At 52.1% G+C, this 18,106-nt stretch overlaps 1 protein-coding gene across 3 annotated transcripts in view; it reads left to right on the plus strand.

Annotated features, from left to right (window-relative positions):
• Positions 1–18,106, plus strand: part of RASGEF1A (RasGEF domain family member 1A) — a 114,358-nt gene that overhangs the window by 59,088 nt on the left and 37,164 nt on the right. The window contains exon 1 of one of the 3 annotated variants that reach the window (XM_036828717.1): positions 17,568–17,712. The exons of the other annotated variants lie outside the window; for them this stretch is intronic. Coding sequence (XP_036684612.1) covers positions 17,695–17,712 — 18 coding nt within the window. The 5' untranslated portion in view covers positions 17,568–17,694. Of the gene's footprint in view, positions 1–17,567; positions 17,713–18,106 lie in introns of those variants that run through there. 3 annotated transcript variants of the gene reach the window in all.

The raw sequence follows: 18,106 nt of genomic DNA on the forward strand, positions 1-18,106 counted from the left end.
TCACTCTGTATGACAGTCTCTAGGTCCATCCGCCTCACTACAAATAAGTCAGTTTTGTTCCTTTTTATGGCTGAGTAATATTCCATTGTATATATGTGCCACATCTTCTTTATCCATTCATCTGTTGATGGACACTTAGGTTGCTTCCATGTCCTGGCTATTGTAAATAGAGCTGCAATGAACATTTTGGTACATGACTCTTTTTGAATTATGGTTTTCTCAGGGTATATGCCCAGTAGTGGGATTGCTGAGTCGTATGGTAGTTCTATTTTTAGTTTTTTAAGGAACCTCCATACTGTTCTCCATAGTGGCTGTATCAATTTACATTTCCACCAACAGTGCAAGAGGGTTCCCTTTTCTCCACACCCTCTCCAGCATTTATTGTTTGTGGATTTTTTGATGATGGCCATTCTGACCAGTGAGAAGCGATACTTCATTGTTGTTTTGATTTCCATTTCTCTAATAATTAGTGATGCTGAGCATCTTTTCATGTGCTTCTTGGCCATCTGTATGTCTTCTTTGGAGAAATGTCTATTTAGATCTTCTGCCCATTTTTTGATTGGGTTGTTTGTCTTTTTGTTATTGAGCTGCATGAGCTGTTTGTATATTTATTTATTAGTTCTAATTGTATGTGTTTGTGTGTGTGTGTGTGTGTATGTGTATTTTTTAGGATTTTCCATATGCAGGATCATGTCACCTGCACGAGATTGTTTTACTTCTTCCTTCCAGTATGGATGTCTTTTATGGCTTATATCTTTCCTAATTGTCCTGGTTAGAACCTCTAGTACAATATTGAATAGAAGTTGAGATCTTTGTTCTTTTTAAATACGTATGTTTACATCTATAAATTTCATTCTAAGCACTGTTTTAGCTGCACTCCATAAGTTTTGGTATGTTGTATTTTTATTTCCATTTATCTCAAGTCATTTTAAAATTTCCCTTGTGATTTCTTCTTTTCCCTGTGGTTATTTAGGAGTGGGTTGTGTAATTTCCACATATTTGTGAATTTCCCAGATTTCTTTCTCTTATTGATTTCTGCTATTCCTTTGTGGCCACAGAACACACTTTGTATGATGTTAGTTCTTTTAAATTTATTAAAATGTGTTTTATGGCCTAACTCATGTATCTTGGAGAATGTTACACGTGCACTAGAGGAGAATATGTATTCTGTTATTGTTAAATGTTCTATACGTGTCTGTTAGGTCTAGTTGGTTTATTGTATTGTTCAAGTCTTCTATTTCCTTACTGATCTACTCTCTAATTGTTTTATCCATTATTGAGAGTAGGATATTGAAGTCTCAAACTATTTCTGTTGAATTGTCTCTTTCACACCTCAGTTCTATCACTTCTTGCTCTCAAACTTGGGGGCTCTGTTGTTAGGTGCCTATGTTTATAATTGTTATATCCTCTTGGTGGATTGACTCTTTTATCATTGTCAAATGTCCTTCTTTGTCTCTAGTAACGTTTTTTTCTTAAAGTCTTTTTTGTCTGATAAAGTCTATGTTGTCTGATATTAAAGTCTGTTTTGACTGATCTAGCCATTCCAGCTCTTTTTTGGTTACTGTTTACATGCGATATATTTTCCATCCTTTCACTTTCAACCTATTTGTCTTTGAATCTAAAGTGTGTCTCTTATAGAAAGCATGTAGTTGGATCATGTTTTTTCTTTTCTTAAAATTTATTTTATTTATTTTTGGCTGCGTTGTTGCTGCGTGTGGGCTTTCTCTAGTTGTGGCGAGTGGGGGCTACTCTTCATCACGGTGCGCGGGCTTCCCGTTGCAGTGGCTTCTCTTGTTGTGGAGCACAGGCTCTAGGCGTGCAAGCTTCAGTAGTTGTGGCATGTGGACTCAGTAGTTGTGGCTTGCGGGCTCAGTAGTTGTGGTGCACAGGCTTAGTTGCTCCGCGGCACGTGGGATCTTCCCGGACCAGGGCTCGAACCCGTATCCCCTGCATTGGCAGGTGGATTCTTAACCACTGTGCCACCAGGGAAGCCCTGGATCATGTTTTTAAATTCATTTTGCCAAACTCTGACTTTTAATTGGAGTGTTTAATTTATTTACATTTAATGCAATTACTGGTAAGATAGGGCTTGCTATTTGTTTTTCAATTATGTCATTTTTGTTCTTCTATTCCTCCATTATTGCCTTCTTTTGTGTTGAATAGATATTTGGTAGTACCATTTTAATTTCCTTGTAATTTCTTTTACTATATATTTTTAAGTTATTTCCTTAGTTTTTGCTTGTCAGATTAACATTAACATCTTAACTTATAACAATATAGTTCAGATTAATACCAACTTAATTTCAGTAGTGTACAAAAACTTTGCTCCTCTGTCGTTCTGTTACCTCCCCTCTCCTTTCTGCTTTTATTGTCATAAAATATTCATTTTTATACATTGTGTACTCATCAACACACACTTATAATTATTGCTTTATGCAGTTGTCTTTTAATTCAGATAGGAGAAAAAAGAGTTACAACCATAAAATACATTTGTACTGTCTCTTGTAGTTACCTATATAGTTACTTTTACTGATACTTTTTATTTTTTCATCTGGATTTGAGGTCCTGGCTTATGTCCTATTTATTTATTTATTTGTTTGTTTGTTTGTTTGGCCTTGCCATGCAGCTTGCGGGATTTCAGTTCCCTGACCAGGGATTGAACCTGGGCCACAGCAGTGAAAGCCCGGAATCCATACCACTAGACCACCAGGGAAATCCCTGGCTAATGTCCTTTAATTTCACCCTGAAGGACTCTATTTAGTAGTTATTGTAGGGTAAATCTCCTAATGATGAGTTCTGTTTTTATTTACTGGGAAATTTCTCCTTCATTTTTGAAGGACAGTTTTGCTGCATAAAGAATATTTTTTTGACATCTTTTTTCTTTCAGTACTTTGTATATGTTATCCCACTGCTTTCTGCCCTGCCCCTCTCTGGTTTCTGATGGGGAATCTACTTGGAGCTTGTTGATCTTTTTGGATGTGTAGATTAATGTTTTTCATCAAATTTGGGACATTTCAGCCATTACTGCTTCCAATATTCTTGTTGCTCCTTTCTCTCTTTTCTTTCTGGGACTTCCATTATATATATGTTGGTATGCATGGTAGTACCTGAGGCTCTGTTTATTTTCCTTCATTCTTTTTAGTTTCTATTCCTCAGACTGGATGACATTTATTGACCTCTCTTCAAGTTTACCGATTCTTTTTTCTGCCTGTACAAATCTGCTGTTGAGTCCCTCCAGTTAAATTTTCATTGCAGTTATTGTAGTTTTCAACACTGGAATTTCTATTTTTTCAAATAATTTATACCCCTTTATTGATACTCTTTATTTGGTGAAACATTGTTTCCATGCTTTAATTGTTCTGACATAGTTTCCTTAATTTCTTTTTCTTTAATTCCTTTTTTCCAGTTTTATTTATATATAATTCACATATAACATTGTATAAGTTTAAGGTATAAAACATAATGATTTGATATACGTATATTTTGCAAAATGATTAGCACAATAAGTTTAGTTAACATCCATCAACCCACATAGTTACAAATTTAGTTTCTTTATGATGATAACTGAAGATTTACTCTCTTAGCCACTTTTAAACATACTGTATGTATTGTTAACTATAGTTATCATGTTGTACATTACATTCTCAGAACTTATTTATCTTTCTGTGAGTTTTTACCTTTTGACCACTTTCACCTTATTCCCTCACCTCCACCTACCTCTGACAACCCCAAATCTTATCTCTGTTTCTATAAGTTTGGTTTTTTGAGATTCCACATATAAGTGAGATCATATACTATTTGTCTTTCTTTGCCTGACTTATTTCACTTAGCATAACACCCTCAGGATCCATCCATGTTGTCACAAATGGCAGGATTTCCTTCTTCTTCATGGCTGAATAGTATTCTATTTGTGTGTGTGTGTGTGTGTGTGTGTGTGTGTGACATTGTCTGCATTCATTCATCCAATGATGGATATTTAAGTTGTTTCCATGTCTTGGCTATTGTAAATAATGCTGTAGTGAACATGGGAGTGCAGATATCTCTTTGGGATAGTGATTTTGTAATTTTTTGGAATACATATCCAGAAGTGGGTTGCTGGATCATATAGTAGTTCTATTTTTAATTTCTTGAGGAGCCTCCATACTGTTTTCCATAGTGGCTGCACCAGTTTACATTCCCACCTTTTCTCCACATCCTTGCCAGTGTTTGTTATCTGTTGTCTTTTTGATGACAGCAATTAGAACAGGTGTGAGGTAATGTCTCATTGTGGATTTGATTTGCATTTCCCTGATGATTAGTGATGTTGAGTTACTTTTCATATACCTGTTGGCCATTTGAATATCTTCTTTGGAAAAATGTCTATTCAGGTCCTTTGCTCATTAAAAAAAATTGGGTGGTTTGGGTTTTTATTTTTGCTCTTGAGTTGTGTGAGTTCCTTATATATTTTGGATATTAACCCCTTATCAGATGTGTGCTTTGCCAATATTTTCACCCAACCTGTAAGTTACCTTACTTATTTTCTTTTAATATATTTAAAATAGCTGATTTAAAATTTTTGTTTAAAACAAAGTCAAATGTCTGGACTTCCTCAGGGACAGCTGGTGATTGCTTTTTTACTTGTGGAACATATATTATTTTCCCTGCATGTCTTGTAATTTTTTTGTTGAAAACTGGACATTTAAAATAATTTAATGTGACAACTCTGGAAGTCATATGCTCACTCCTCTTCAGGGTTTGTTGCTGTTGCTGTTTGTTGAAGTCACTGTGATTTGTTTGTTTAGTGATTTTCCTGAATTAATTCTGCAAAGTCTATTCTTTTGTTGTGTATGGCCACTGTACTTTCTGTTTGGTTATCTTAGTTGCCATTTAATGACTGGACAGAGGTTTCCTTAAATGCCTGGAACCAGTCTCCCAGTCTCGGCCCAGGGGCTCTGCGTGCATGTTGGGGCGCATCTTCAACTCTCAGCCAAGCAGTTAACAACTCTGCCTTAGCCTTCACTTCCTGTTTGCACAGAGCTTCACAGTCAGCCAGAGTGAGAGCTGAGGGCCTTCCCAAGGCTTACCTAAGCATGTGCACATGCCTGGGCATGCATGTGGCCTTCTGGATTCCCAGGAATACACTGCAACTTTTAAAAGCCCCTATGGACATCTCATTGCTGAGCTTTGTCTTTTAAGCTTTTTGGTTCATCAGATGTTTGCTCCAAATGTTATCCACTGCCTCAGGCAGCTGTGAAGTTAAATGCCTGTAATTATCTCTGACAATCAACCCTCGGGAATAGGCTTTTTGTACAGGGTGAGCTCTGAGTCAGAGAGACATCCTTGCAAATGGGTCTTCCGGGAAACCACCAGACAGGCTGAACAATGACAATTTTCTGGAAATGAGGCCTTGAAAGAGTTTCAGCCCTGTTCAGCTTCCCCGCAGTGGCTCCCAGGCTACTGGTTTCCATGGCAAGGGTCTTGTTTTTCAAGGCACTGGAAGCTAATGGGTGGGGGATGAGACTGAGGCAAGTTAGCACACCACAAAGCTTACAATTCTTAGTGGTGCTCAGGTGCTTTTTGTGAATAAATGCTCCCTGCTTTGCTCCACGTCTCTGATTAATTTTCAAAATTCTAAAAAAGTTGATTCTAATCATTTTTGCCAGTTTTCTTGTTGCTTTTATGAGGAAAGGCTTTTCAGAGGTCCTTACTATACCATTTTGCTGACATCTGTCCATCCTCTTTTGAGAGCGGGTCTGTGATGTCTCTTTAAACTTATAATGCATATAATCTTTGATCTAACACATCTAATTTTAGAAGTTTATTCTTCATATATGGTCACACATTCGAGTAAAGACACTTGGTCAGGATGGTCATTGCGGTATGTTTGTGGTCACCACGTCATGCCACACCTGCGTGCCTTGTGCTAGGGGACAGCCCAGCCACCCAGCAGAATGCCCTGCAGCTGGTACAGAACATGAGGAGGTGCCCAGAGAAAAGAGCAAGTTGAAAATAACGTGTGAAGTGTGAGCCCTTTAGTTCAGAAAAAGAACCCCGCATGCACATGTAAATCATCTCACGAACACAGAAAGTTCTGGGTGGTTGCACACAAGATTAATTAATTGTGGGTGTCTTTGTGGAGGGGCTGGGGCCTGGGGCCTGGGGCATTTACTTTTTCTTGTATAATCTTTTGTACTGTTGAGTGTTTTCTCATGAGCATATATTGCATTTTCAATTTTAAAATGGGTAAAATAAACAAGCGAACTAGGCAAACAAACATGTGACTGCACGGGAAGGCCCTGCCCAGGTAAGCTCTGGTCTCCTCCCCTCCCCCGGGGCCCTGGTTCTGGCTGGGAGGCTGGGAGAACGAAGAACACTTCTCTGCAGGCCGTGCCCACAACTCTCCCTCCTACAGGGTCCGGGACAGGGCTGGGACCCTGAAGGGCAAGGGCACATGCTCTGCTCTCAGCTCTGTGTCTTTACTGGGTGTCCTCAGGACAGCCGCAGCTCTCTGGGGTGAGAGGAGAGGGTACGGTGGTGGCATCCCTCAAGAGCCCGTGATTCTGGGACTGACTGTGAAAGACCCCTCCTGGGAACATTTGTGTCTGCTCTAGGGACAGGCATGTGCACAGAAGCACACACAGGTCACCTCGTGTCCGTTTGGCATCAGGTCCCTTCCTACCAGCCTGGAGCGTCGTTCTCTCTGGCTCAAGACAGGCTGGGGCTGAGCGGATGCTCGTGGGCAGGCAGCTGCAGCCCATCCCCAGGAAGGAGGGCAGAACTCCCACGGGGCCACCACCTGCTCCCTCCCCAGTCAGCCCCACCAGCCTCCCCTCTGGATGCTCCTGCGGTCCCCCAGTGCCCCTCCCCTGCTCAGATGCCGCCCTGTCCGCCACAGACGGCCTCTTCCCGCCACAGGAGAGAGGGCTGGGGGAGAGCCCAGGGACCCTCACAATGGCCCTGGTGCCTTGTCCGGGTTGCAGGATCTCGGCAGGACTATATGTGGGTATGAGAATGGGACAATGATCAAGGAAATCGGAGGAGGAACCCAAACTCTCCTTCAAAATATAAGTAAATTGTCAAAAAGTGTAATGTAACTCTCCCAAATATTGAAGTCAGCCAAGTAAATAGAGAAGCTCAAGCGCAGGAGACCATATGTTCTGCTCCGGTTAAAACCTTTTCCCGAAGGTGGAGTTCAAACATACCTGCGTCGGGCCCGGCACATCTCCACCTGCTCAGCTAGCCACCGCTCCCCCGCCGGGGTCAGGGCCTCACGGGGCCTAGGTCGCTGTCCAAGATGTGCACGGGGTGGGTCCCCTGCTGCCTGTGCCCAAGAGATCGCAGGACAAGCTTCTGCTCTCAACCACGAAGAGGGAGGCTTGTGGTGGTCCTGGGACATGTGTCTCGGTGGCTGTGGGCCTGGCTGTGCGTGTGAGCGGGTCCCTGGGGCCTCCTGCCGGCCGGTGGGGCTGGGCCCCGCGGAGGGGCAGCTCAGGAGGAGGGAAGCCCAGGCCAGCCCAGCATCCTGCATGGAACCCCTGTGGACCTCCCTGGTATCGGGCGCCTGGGCTTGGCACCGGGCTGAGGCTCGGCTGTGAGCAGTTATGTCTTGTTGAAATCCAGGGCCTGGGTCAGCCAGGTGCCCCAGGGTTGGTCAGGCAGCCACAGGGAGGGAAGAGGCGGGAAGACTGTTCCAGAGGCTGAGGAAGGGGAGGAGGCCCGGGCTGGGGAGTGTGCATGGAACCAGGAGAAATAAAAGTGGCAGATGCAGTCTGCTTTTTCTAGAAATGTGGATGAAAGAAGAAATTGGAAGGCAGCTAACAGGGGTGGGAGGTCAGGGAGACTGTGTTTGTGGGTCCGGAGAAGTGCAGAGCTGAGAGGAAGGGGAGGCAGAGAGAGAGGCTGAAGGGGAGAAGGGGGTGGGAGGGAGGAGAGGCCCCCAGGGGGCTCCAGGGACTGGCCCACCTGCTGGCTGGGGCTCCACCCCAAGGGGAGGATGAAGTGGGAGAGCAGACGGGGAGCCCCCAGGGACCGGGCAGGGGGAGGGGCAGAAGAAGCTCCAGAAGCATGAAGGGGGTTGGGAAGGAGTCTGGGAGCTGGTCACAGATAAGGGGAACCCAGTGAGACAGAAGAAGTCCCTCCCCTCATTTTCTGGCAGCTCCAAATTCCAACCCCCTTGCCCCACCAAACCAGACTGGTACTGACTCTCTGCCCCCGTTCCCTACCCGCAGCAGCAGGCCCAAAGTCTCCTCTGAGAACTGAAGCCAGATGACCCTGTGGGTGGTGGTCACTGACCCAGCCCCACCACGCCTTCTCTGAGCATCCCTAGGAGCTCGCTGCAGGGTCAGCCCCCAAGGGCTTAAAGCTGGCGCCCAGCTGCACTGGGACTGCTCAGGGCCTCGAGAGGGGCGTCAAACCCGGCACCTTCTGTTTCACACCTTCTGTTGGGGAAAGCCTCCCAGGTAGCTTGGGTCTCCCTTCCTCCCTGCCCCCTCCCAACTTGGCCACTCAGTTGAGCTTCTGGAGAATTCCCAGGACAGCCATAGTGTCCAGGTGTCTCTCACTACAGGTCCCCACATTGGTCTTTCTGTGCCTTGAATGCACCAAGCTCCTTCCATTCTTGGGGGCCTTTGCACTTGCTGTGCCCTCTGCCTGGCACACCTTCCCTGGTACCTTTACCAGGACACTCCCACCCAGCAGCCCAGCCTCTGCTCCAGGCTCACCTCCCCAGGGAGGCAGCCTCTGACCCACAGACTCTGTGCCATCGCCCTTCTCATCACCAGCTGTATTGTGTTTACCATTCTCCCCTCCCACAGCCCTGAGAGTCAACCCTGAGAGCGGGGACTGTGTCTCTGAGAACTTAGCACGTAGTACATGTTCATTAGCTTTTAAAAAACGGATAAGTGAATAGTCTAGTTAGGAATGCAAAATGCCACCCAGTGGTTGAGGAGCCCACCAGTGAGGAGCTGGAGGAGGGATGCAGATCCAGGGCCCTGGTACCCTCTTCCTCCACAGCCTCACCTGAGGCAGACATCACTAATACAACACAGCACATTGGATTTATGGAGCCCAGACAGGAGCTCTGATCCTCGGGGAGGCCTCTAGGGAGCCACTAGCTCTCCTTAAGAGGTGGTGGGAAGAAGACTAGGGTGTAAGGTGCACCTCGTGAATGGGCTGGTAGTCCAAGGGCAGGGCCCTCAGGCATGTTCTAAGAGTCAGGAAGGCTTCCTGGAGGAGGGGACAGGGTGGGCCTGAAAGGTATTGGGACAGAGGGGGAAGGAGAAGGACAGTGTGGAGTGTGGGTGATAACATAAGTCTTGGAGGTAAGAATCAAGTGGACACATCCCCGAGACGGTGAAAACCAGCCCGTGTGGAGAGGAGGGCGCCTGTCAGGCTGACTCCCACAGCTTGCCCTGCCCGGTACCAAGCAGAGCCTTCTGGCCTGCCAGCTGGAGGGAGAAGCTAGCGGGACGTAAGGAGAGAAGCGATGAGCGCTGCCGAGCACACGCACCAGATCACGCTCTCGGTGGGTGAGACGGAACGGGGCCCTGTCCCTTGTCTGGAGGGTGCTGCTCCCATGCAGCCGTGCTGCCTGATGCAGCCTTTCCTGACACCCAACCAGCAGGGTCCTCAGGCTCCGCTGACTCTCCATGCCACCTGTCTGCCCTGGGCACCCTTCCTCCCTTGGTTATACCCCGGCTGGCGGGAACGGGTCTCCCTTCTCTAGGAGCCGGTGAGGGTGCTCAAGGGCAGGCCCCCCACCGTGGGCTACTGCCCAGCCAGCCCCGCCTCCCGCCAGGCACCCTCCAGAGGAGCACTGCAGCCTCACGTCCTGGTTTTAGCGAAAGAACATGCACTGTGTTATGCCAGCGACAGAGTCCTTCACGTTCATTGGAGAAAACTTGGAAAGCATTCAATGAGGACAAATGGAGAGAAGAGAGCAAAAGAGGCCATCGGAGAGACGGCCAACGGCAGGCAGGCACCCCGATTAACCTTCCAGAGGGTGTATGCCAGTCTGTGTTATAGGCACGTACACACATGTGCACATGGAGAGCACAGGCACGTGCATGCACACACACACACACACACACGTGCTCGCGCCATACACATGCACATTCACGCACAAAGCACACACGTGCAAACACACGCACACACACAAATACATGCACATGCACAAGATCACGTGTGTGTGCATGGACCTGTTATGCTTTCAGCCAGGCCTGCTGCCAAGGAGGGGCTGTTCTCCCGTGAGGTGCCTTGAGGGAACCCATCTCTGCCACCCATTTCTCCCCTTTTTCCCACCAGTGACCCTGACACTTGCACGAACACCCTGTGTTACGTTTAAAGTTATTTTTGCAGATTGCACAGGTGAAAATTGATGACTCGGGCTTTTGGTTGCCATGAAGCAGTTTGCTCCTTGTGGATGGGCCTTTCCTGCTTCTTCATTTGCACGCCCTCCGCCTCTTTCTGGCTCTGAGGTTGAGGCTCTGCAGGGTTCCACAAGGACATTCATGCCTTGTCCCTGTCCCACGTCCTGGCCTGTTCCCCAGGCAGTCCTCCACTCGGGTGGGAGCTTTGTGTGGGGAAGGGTCTCCCTCCGTCTTCCCCTTTACGCCTCCTGCCTTCGCTGCCCCTGCAGGTGCTCTCATCGGGCTCTTTATGGGCGCCTGGCTTACATCGTGACCTGCTTCGTCTCAGGTAGTGAGTCCTGGTTTTGGGTGGGGGACTGAGGCTCACAGAAGCTGTGACCTGGTCCAGGACTGTCTGCTGATGACATCACAGTTCAGGGCGCAGCTCGCTGAGAGTCCCGTGTGCTTCCTAGTTCACCAGCACCCAGAGACCAACCACTGTCCTGGACAGAGTGGCCTGTGGGGCTCCAAGGCCACAGGGCTGCCCAGCCTGAGGTCACGGGCCTTCCGAAGGACCCAGCCTCAGGATCTTCGTCCTCCCAGCTTTGGGACCCTGCAGGACCCAGAAGTCTCACCTCGGCCCTGACCTCCATGTGACCCCTCCAGGGTCAGCTTCCCTGCGGCAGGGCCTCCAAATGGGGAGGTCATGTTCTCTTGGCAAGAGGAATGTTCTCTGACGATGACCAGCACTGGAAAGGACCAGGCCCTTCAGTGTCAGGGTTGTCTATGGGCCAAACGTTGGAGTCAGAGGAATGGAAACTTTCGGGGTGCGGTGGCAGGCGGGGCCTTGCCACTCCAGTCCAGGGGGCATCTGCCCAGGTGAGCAGGCAGCTTCCTCTGCAGCTCCCGCCGCTGGCACCGGCCAGGGAGGCAGGCCTGGGCTTCCCTGGGGGAGGGAGGGCTTCCTCTTCCCACCTTTCCCCGGGGGAGCATTCTCTCCCCTCCTCTGCTCTCAGGAGAGAAATGCTGGTGGCTGGTCCCACACACAGACAAGAAGACAGCCTCACTCCGGAAGCTGGACTGGCTAGGGAGTGTCGCCTGAAAGGAGGCCTTGCTTAGGAGAAATTAATTTCTTTCTTTGAGAGCAGGAACCTGAGTGTGGCCTCTCTGAGGCCTTGGGGTGGGCTGTGGAAAGGGCTGGAGTGTGGCCTTGGGCAGCCCTCCTGGGCTCGCTCGTCCCCCGCCCCCCATCCTGGCCCACCCCCGATAGGCACCAGGGCACCAGCCCAGGGGCTCCTGCAGGCCGCCCTGGGCAGGTCGCTCCACCTCTGCCTGGTGATCTCCATGCAGTGGGCTTGGGTCCATGCTCTGCCCACCACTGCCAGCCGGGATTGGTGGGCACTCAGCGTGAAGGGGCAGCAGGACTCAGGGGAGCATGGTCAGGGAGGGGCGCTGCTAGGAACTGCCCCCTTCACTGGGCGGACAGGACCCAGATGTGCTCGTGCCCAGGCCCCCCACTTCCCTCCCTCCCTCCACCGAGGGACTGCACCTGGATGAGGGAAGACCCTCCTCCCACCTGTGTTTCCTCCTTCTCTGGAAGTGGAGGCCAGGCCTCTGGCACCCAGCAGGGAGGAACTACTCTCCTGATGCGCCCAATTCCCCTTCCAAAGGGCTGCTTCTCTAACGTCCGGCACCTCCTGGCGCCCTCTGTGGGGGCACGGCCCTCCCCTGCCCTGTGCACCAAACCTCTGCATCCTCCCAGCCCTGTTCGCCAGGGCCTCCCAGGCCCTTCCCTAGCCCCCAGGACCCTCTGGGTCTGGCCAGGCCCCTGGGGAACTGTCCCCACCCAGCCCACCTGGCTCCTCGGTACCCCTACCGCACCCACTCGTCCCTGCGCCTGGTGGGGGAGGCGTGAGAGCTGGGACAGTGGAGAGGGCCGCGCTGCAGGGACCACACAGCCCTGCGGCCAGCTGCAGTCCCATCTCCACCTGCTCCTTTCCCAGCTTGTTGACGGGAGAGTGATGACAGGGCCCGGGTGCAGCGAGTGGCCGCTGTCCCAAGCAGTCTGTGCCGTTAGTCACGGTTAGTTACACGCCCGCTTACACGCATGCAGCAAGTTACACACCCGGGGTGAGCGGGCAGTTCTACCTACAGTGGAGGACAAGCAGAGGCTATGGGGAGAGGCTCGTGGAGGATCCTGCCCTGCTGGGGGCTGTTTTTTAAGGCAGAGCAGTAACCTCTGTGATATGAGGGGGGCATCAGAACGGTCAGCTGTCCCCCCATTTGCCCTCCTCCATACCTTGTGCTTCAGTGGTACCTAAAACCGTAATGACTTGTTTGCTTCCAACATTATTCTCCAAAAGGGAGTATTAATCAGACAGGGTTAGGGAAATGCAGAGACCCCTGTGTGTTCCTCAGTGGACATCGTTGTGCCCAGCTGCTCCAGGTCGCCCGGGGGCAGGGTCAGCAGCTGAGGAGAATCGGCACTTCGCGCTTCCCCAGGGTGTCGGCCACGCGTGCCCTGAAGCTCACGGGTTTGCATGGGTGTGATTGCCGCAGGGCGACCCTGACCACCCAGAGTGCTGACTGGCCCTCAGGCCACACCATGTCCCAGCCGGGTCCTGTTGAGCACTCTTGCGGGGGGGCATGGAGGCAACAGGAGAGGGCCTCTCGGTGGACAGTTGCTGAGTGCAGTGGCCCAGGCTGTTTCCCAGGGCAGGCGTAGAGCCCCTGGACAGCTCAAGCCCTCGGAACTAGAAACTGAGAAGTCTCTAGGGCTCACCAAGTGCTTGGTTCATTTGGCTTCAGGTTTTGCCAGCCATCCTGTGAGCTGGGTGTCATGAACCCTGCTTTATACCCAGGAAATGATAACTCAGAGAGGCGCCCACCTCATCCATCACACTCAGAGTTGGAGCCGAAGCTCTGCCTGCACAGCTGCCCTGGGTGATAAGTGGCTGGGGGGGGTGGATGGAGGAGGGTGGCCCCAGCTGGGCAGCGTGGAGAGGGGAGCCCGTGCAGGAAGCAGAGGCTGCACGTAACCTGCTCTCTCGCCCCTGGTGCTCACCCCTGCGTGGTCCCGCAGATACCATCAGACTTTCACCTGCGCCTACTGGCAGCCTGCCCCCCACACCCCTGCCCTGGAACCCTAGCTTCCGAGGTTTTAGCCTCTGCAGGGTCTTTGTCGTGATGCTGGTGTGGGCACCACCTGTGTGGGCACTTGGGTTCCTGCTTCCTCTGTTCTTCAAAGTTGGTCACCCCACATTAGGCCACCTTCCATCTTCCAAAACTAAAACCTTGCAGGCTGTACCTTTTTAAAGGAAGGAGCAGGCGTTTTTTTGTTTTTTTGTTTTTTTTGTTTTTTTTACCAGAGGGGCCTTTGGTCTTGGGGGGAATGAGGAGAGGGAGGCAGAGACCACCAGTGTCCTTAAAATGCTCCTTTCCCCAGTTCGGCTTCTCTGAGTTGTGGCTCACAGCAGACTTGGAAGGGCCTTGGGGCTCAGACAGCTTTGCCGGCTCTGCTTGGGAAGTTATTTCTTTTTTTAAAACATAAACTGTTTTGAAGTGTAATGTACATACAGCCAAGTGCATGAGTCATAAATATTGCAGCTCAGTGACTTTTCACGGGGTGAACACATGGGTGACCAGCACCCAGCCGCAGCCCCAGCAGCCCCGTAGGATCCTGATTAGATGTTCTTTCGTGCCTGATTTCTTTTGCTCCACGTGATGGTGGTTGAGACTGCTCCTTGTGTGTGGCTGTCTTCGTTCATTCTCATTGCTGTGAGGTGCTCCCTGAGTGACTACACCTCCTGGCTGTGGAGGGCGGCTGGGTGGTTCCCAGTTTAGAACCATGGTGAAGAGTGCTGCTGTAAACACTCGTGGATGGGTCTTTGGGTGTGAGTATGTGCGCATTTCTGGTGGGTCTACACCCAGGGAGGAGTTTCTGGGCCTGTATATGCTCCACTTTTGTAGGCACTATGGGTCTATCTTCTCACGTGGCTTTACCAGTTCAGCTCCTACCACCAGCGGCTGGGAGTTTCCATTGTGCCACATCCTTGTCAGCACTTGGATATTTCTGCCTTTTCATTTTAGCCATCCTGGTGGGTGTACAGCAGTATCACACTGTGGTGTTAATTTTCCTTCCCCTGATGACTAATGAAGTTGAATGCTTTTTCTTATGTGTATCACCCTTTTGGATATCCTTTTTGGTAAAGTACCTCTTCAAGTCTTTTGCCTATTTTTAAAAAGTTGGGTCTTCTGACTTTTTTGATTTTTATGAGTTCTTTATATATTCTGGATATGAGGCCTATACTAGATACATACACCTATATCTATATTTGCACGGTTATACACAGACATACATACACACATATTCATTCAACAGATAGGTGTCAAGTGCCGCCACATGCAAACATGTCACAGTCACTGGGGCACAGCAGTGAACAAAACAGACAAAGGCCCTGCACTCATGGAGCTCGAATTCTCCCCAGAGGAGACTAACAAATAAGGAAGTAGAAAGAATATGTCAGACTGAAGTAGCCATGAGAAGGAAAGTTCAGTGGGAGAGGAAGTGTGGGAGTGGAGGTTAACACTGTAAATATGTCACCGAGAAGGTGACACGTCAGTAAAGACCCAAGGGGGAGAGGCATGCAGACAAGCAGGGCCGGCGGGGGCAGAGGTGAGTGGAAGGTGGGAGGTTTCAAATGGGGGCCAGGCCAATGGGGCCTGCAGGGCCACCAGGACCCTGGCTTTCATTTCACTGAGGGTCTGGGCAGAGGAGGGGCGGGACCTGACTCAGGTTTTAACAGGGCCAATCCAGCTGCTGTGTTGAGGCAGGACAGGTGGAAGCAAGGACACTAATTAGGAGCTTGTAGCAGTGAGTCCAGCCTCCTGTCCCAGTTTCCCGTCTGTCCCAGGTGTCCGTACTTGTGAGGATGTCCAGGGTCACTGTCATTCTGGAATCAGGCTTCCTTGCTCCACGGGATGGGTGCACCGTTCCTGGTCTCATGGCCAGCCCACATCATCTGGGGTGCCTCATCTTTCCAGAAGCCCCCAGCACATGTCTGCTGGCCGCACCACAGCTGGTTCCTTCTCTACTTTCTAAAGCCAGCTCTGGCAAGGTCATTGTGTTCCTGTGCCGGTCCCCACAAGTCCTCCCTGCAGCACCTTGCTCTCTACCCCCAGCCCCACCCACAGGCTCCAGCAGGGGAGCACCCTGGCAGGGGACAGCCCTGGCACGCCCATCTGCCTGCTGCCTTGGGATGCGGATGTAGTCCGTGTACACACATGAATGCTGAGGTCACGCCTGTGAGCAAAGGTGAGAGAGCACCACCTGTGTCTGCGAGGACACTCCCATTGCAGAGACTACTGGCAGAGCGTGCTCCTTCCTCCTGGGAAGCAGCTACCTTATCAAGGGTCTTAGGGATGCTGGTGAAATCTGTGAGTTGCATGTACAGAAAGGTGCAGTGGTGCTGCATATCGGCCTAGCCACCTCCTCTGGGCCATAACATCTAGAGAAGCAGAGGGGAAGGCTTGCTCGGGGTGCAGAGGGTGTTAACTGCCCACATGGACTTCCTGAGGAAATACTGTGGCTGCCTGAGGGCCCAGGTGTCCTGCAGGGCTGTGGGGTAGGGCTGAGGACCGCAGGGGTAGGTGCCTGGCAGGCTCCCTCAGGGCAAAACCCCTCACCCCTCTTGGCACTGTGGAGCTGTCTGAAGGGGTAGAGTGGCCAGGCGGGCTCAGGACCAAGGGCCCAGGCTGGTCCTGGTTCCACAAGTCCCCTGCAGAGGCCAGTGTCAGCTTTGCATCCTCTGACTGGCCTGAAATGAGATGCAGAAGCAGCAGGGGGAGACGGACAGTGTGAAAGCTTGGGGTGCTGACGTGCCAGCAGGCTGCAGCCCTGGCCATTTCAGCTGATGTTGTCCCCCTCTTCCCGACTGCCCTCCCACAGGAGCAGGTGCTGGAGCAGTGAGATCTGGGTTCCAGTCTTAGTAGAGAAAGCGGGGTGGGGGCAGACCTCCAAGAGAAGGACGGCTGTCTCCAAACTCCTGCATTCTCTTGGAGGAGGCTGGTGAATGGACTCAGCACACCCCCTAATTCCTCAAGATGGAAATAGCTGTCCAGCAGGACTTAGCCTCAGGGCCAATCTTGCTACTGGTGAGAGAACAGGCAAAGGAGAACGGGTAGCTGGGAAGAGAGATGGCTGTCTCACAGGCTGCTGGGGGCCGGCGTCCTGGTACCTGCCTGGACACTGACAGCATCGCCTCTCCCCATCCCAGCCCCAGGGCTTGTTCATGAGCTCTCCCAGATCCCACCCCGCTCCCTCTCCCCACTCAGCCTCTGGGCCCTCCGGTTCTAGATCTCCCAGAGAGGGCGCTCTTCCCTCAGTCCACCTTTTCCTTTCAGAGTCTCAGAGCCCGGGTTGGGGGCAACGCAGGAACGCGGGGGAGCGGAAGATCCGTCACCGGACAGGATTCTTTCTGAGCGCCGGGGCTCCTGGGGGCGGGAGGACGCCTCGCTGTGCCATGTGCCAGGTCCGACCCACGCCGTGTCTTAGAGTAGTCCTCCCACAAAAGCAGCTGCCGTGTCCCCTGTGTTCACTCAAGGAAACGGAAGGACAGAGAGTTCCGTGGGACGCTCGAGGCCAGAGCTGTGTGGAGTGAGAGCCCCGTGAGGGGAGGCATTCAAGCCAGACGCTGGCCAAGCACCTGCCGTAGCTCTGTAGTGGACCTCTACGATGAGGTGAGGTCGGGGAGGGGGAAGAGAGGCTCGAGGGAGGATATGGGGGCGCAGGGGTCTCTCCGTTAGCTGGATCTCACCAGCACGACCGCTCCTACCGCGCGCTAAGCACCGACCCACACGGCGCCCCTTCGCAAGCCCACCCGCGCACCCAGCACCGACACCCTGCCATGGCCTCCGTCCTGACGCCACGGCCCGCTCCGCCTGCATTCCCAGCGCCCCCAAATCCAGCGCCAGGCCTGTGCGCCCTGCCCACGCCGCGCCCCTCCCGGCGCCCCAACCCCTGCACCTTCGCCACCGCCCTCCAAGCGGCGCCCCGACCCTCCGGTCCTTTCCCCGCCCCCTGCGCCACGCCCCCTCGAACTCCACGATGCCCCGGCCCCGCCCCTGGCCCTGCCTCGAGGTCCCTCGGCCCCACCCCGTCCCTCGCTACCCCTGGGCCCCTTACCTCCGCCCCATCCAGAACCCTAGCGTTCCCGGCCCTGGCCCGGCCCCGCCTCCCGGGAGGAGGCGGGCGTGGGGTAGTCCGCGGGCTGGGCGGAAGGTTGGAGCTGCCGTGGGGCGCGGGGAGAGAAGCGGCCGCAAGCGGGACGCCCGGGGCGCCGGGAGACAGCGCTGGGAGCAGGCAGCCAGGATGTTTCTGGAGCCCCAGGTAGGGCTGCGGCGCATGGCAGGTGCCGGGCGGCAGGTCGCGGAGGCGGTGACGTGGACGAGCTCGCAGGGCAACCCCTTGGTTGCAGTCGGACTGCGGTATCAGGGGTTCCTGCGCCGCCGAGCTCGGGAAGCGGTCCTGACCTCCTGACAAGGAGTGTGGCCATCCCGAGAACATCTTTGGCCAGGCCCGGAGGAAGCCTGCCCTTGGGAACCACTCTCTCTGTGGGTCCCCACTGGGGCACCGGCTGTCAGGTGGGCTGCGCCCAGGGCTCAGAACGGATGGGCAGCCCAGGCTGCCACTGCCTTTCCTGGCACGGCCTGCGGACGCCGGTGATAGTCTATGGCCGCGCGGCACCTGCACACCTGTTAGGGACCCCTGTGGGGTGGACAGG

This window comes from Balaenoptera musculus, chromosome 16 (genome assembly GCF_009873245.2).
Source record: "Balaenoptera musculus isolate JJ_BM4_2016_0621 chromosome 16, mBalMus1.pri.v3, whole genome shotgun sequence".
NCBI classification, from domain to species: domain Eukaryota; kingdom Metazoa; phylum Chordata; class Mammalia; order Artiodactyla; family Balaenopteridae; genus Balaenoptera; species Balaenoptera musculus.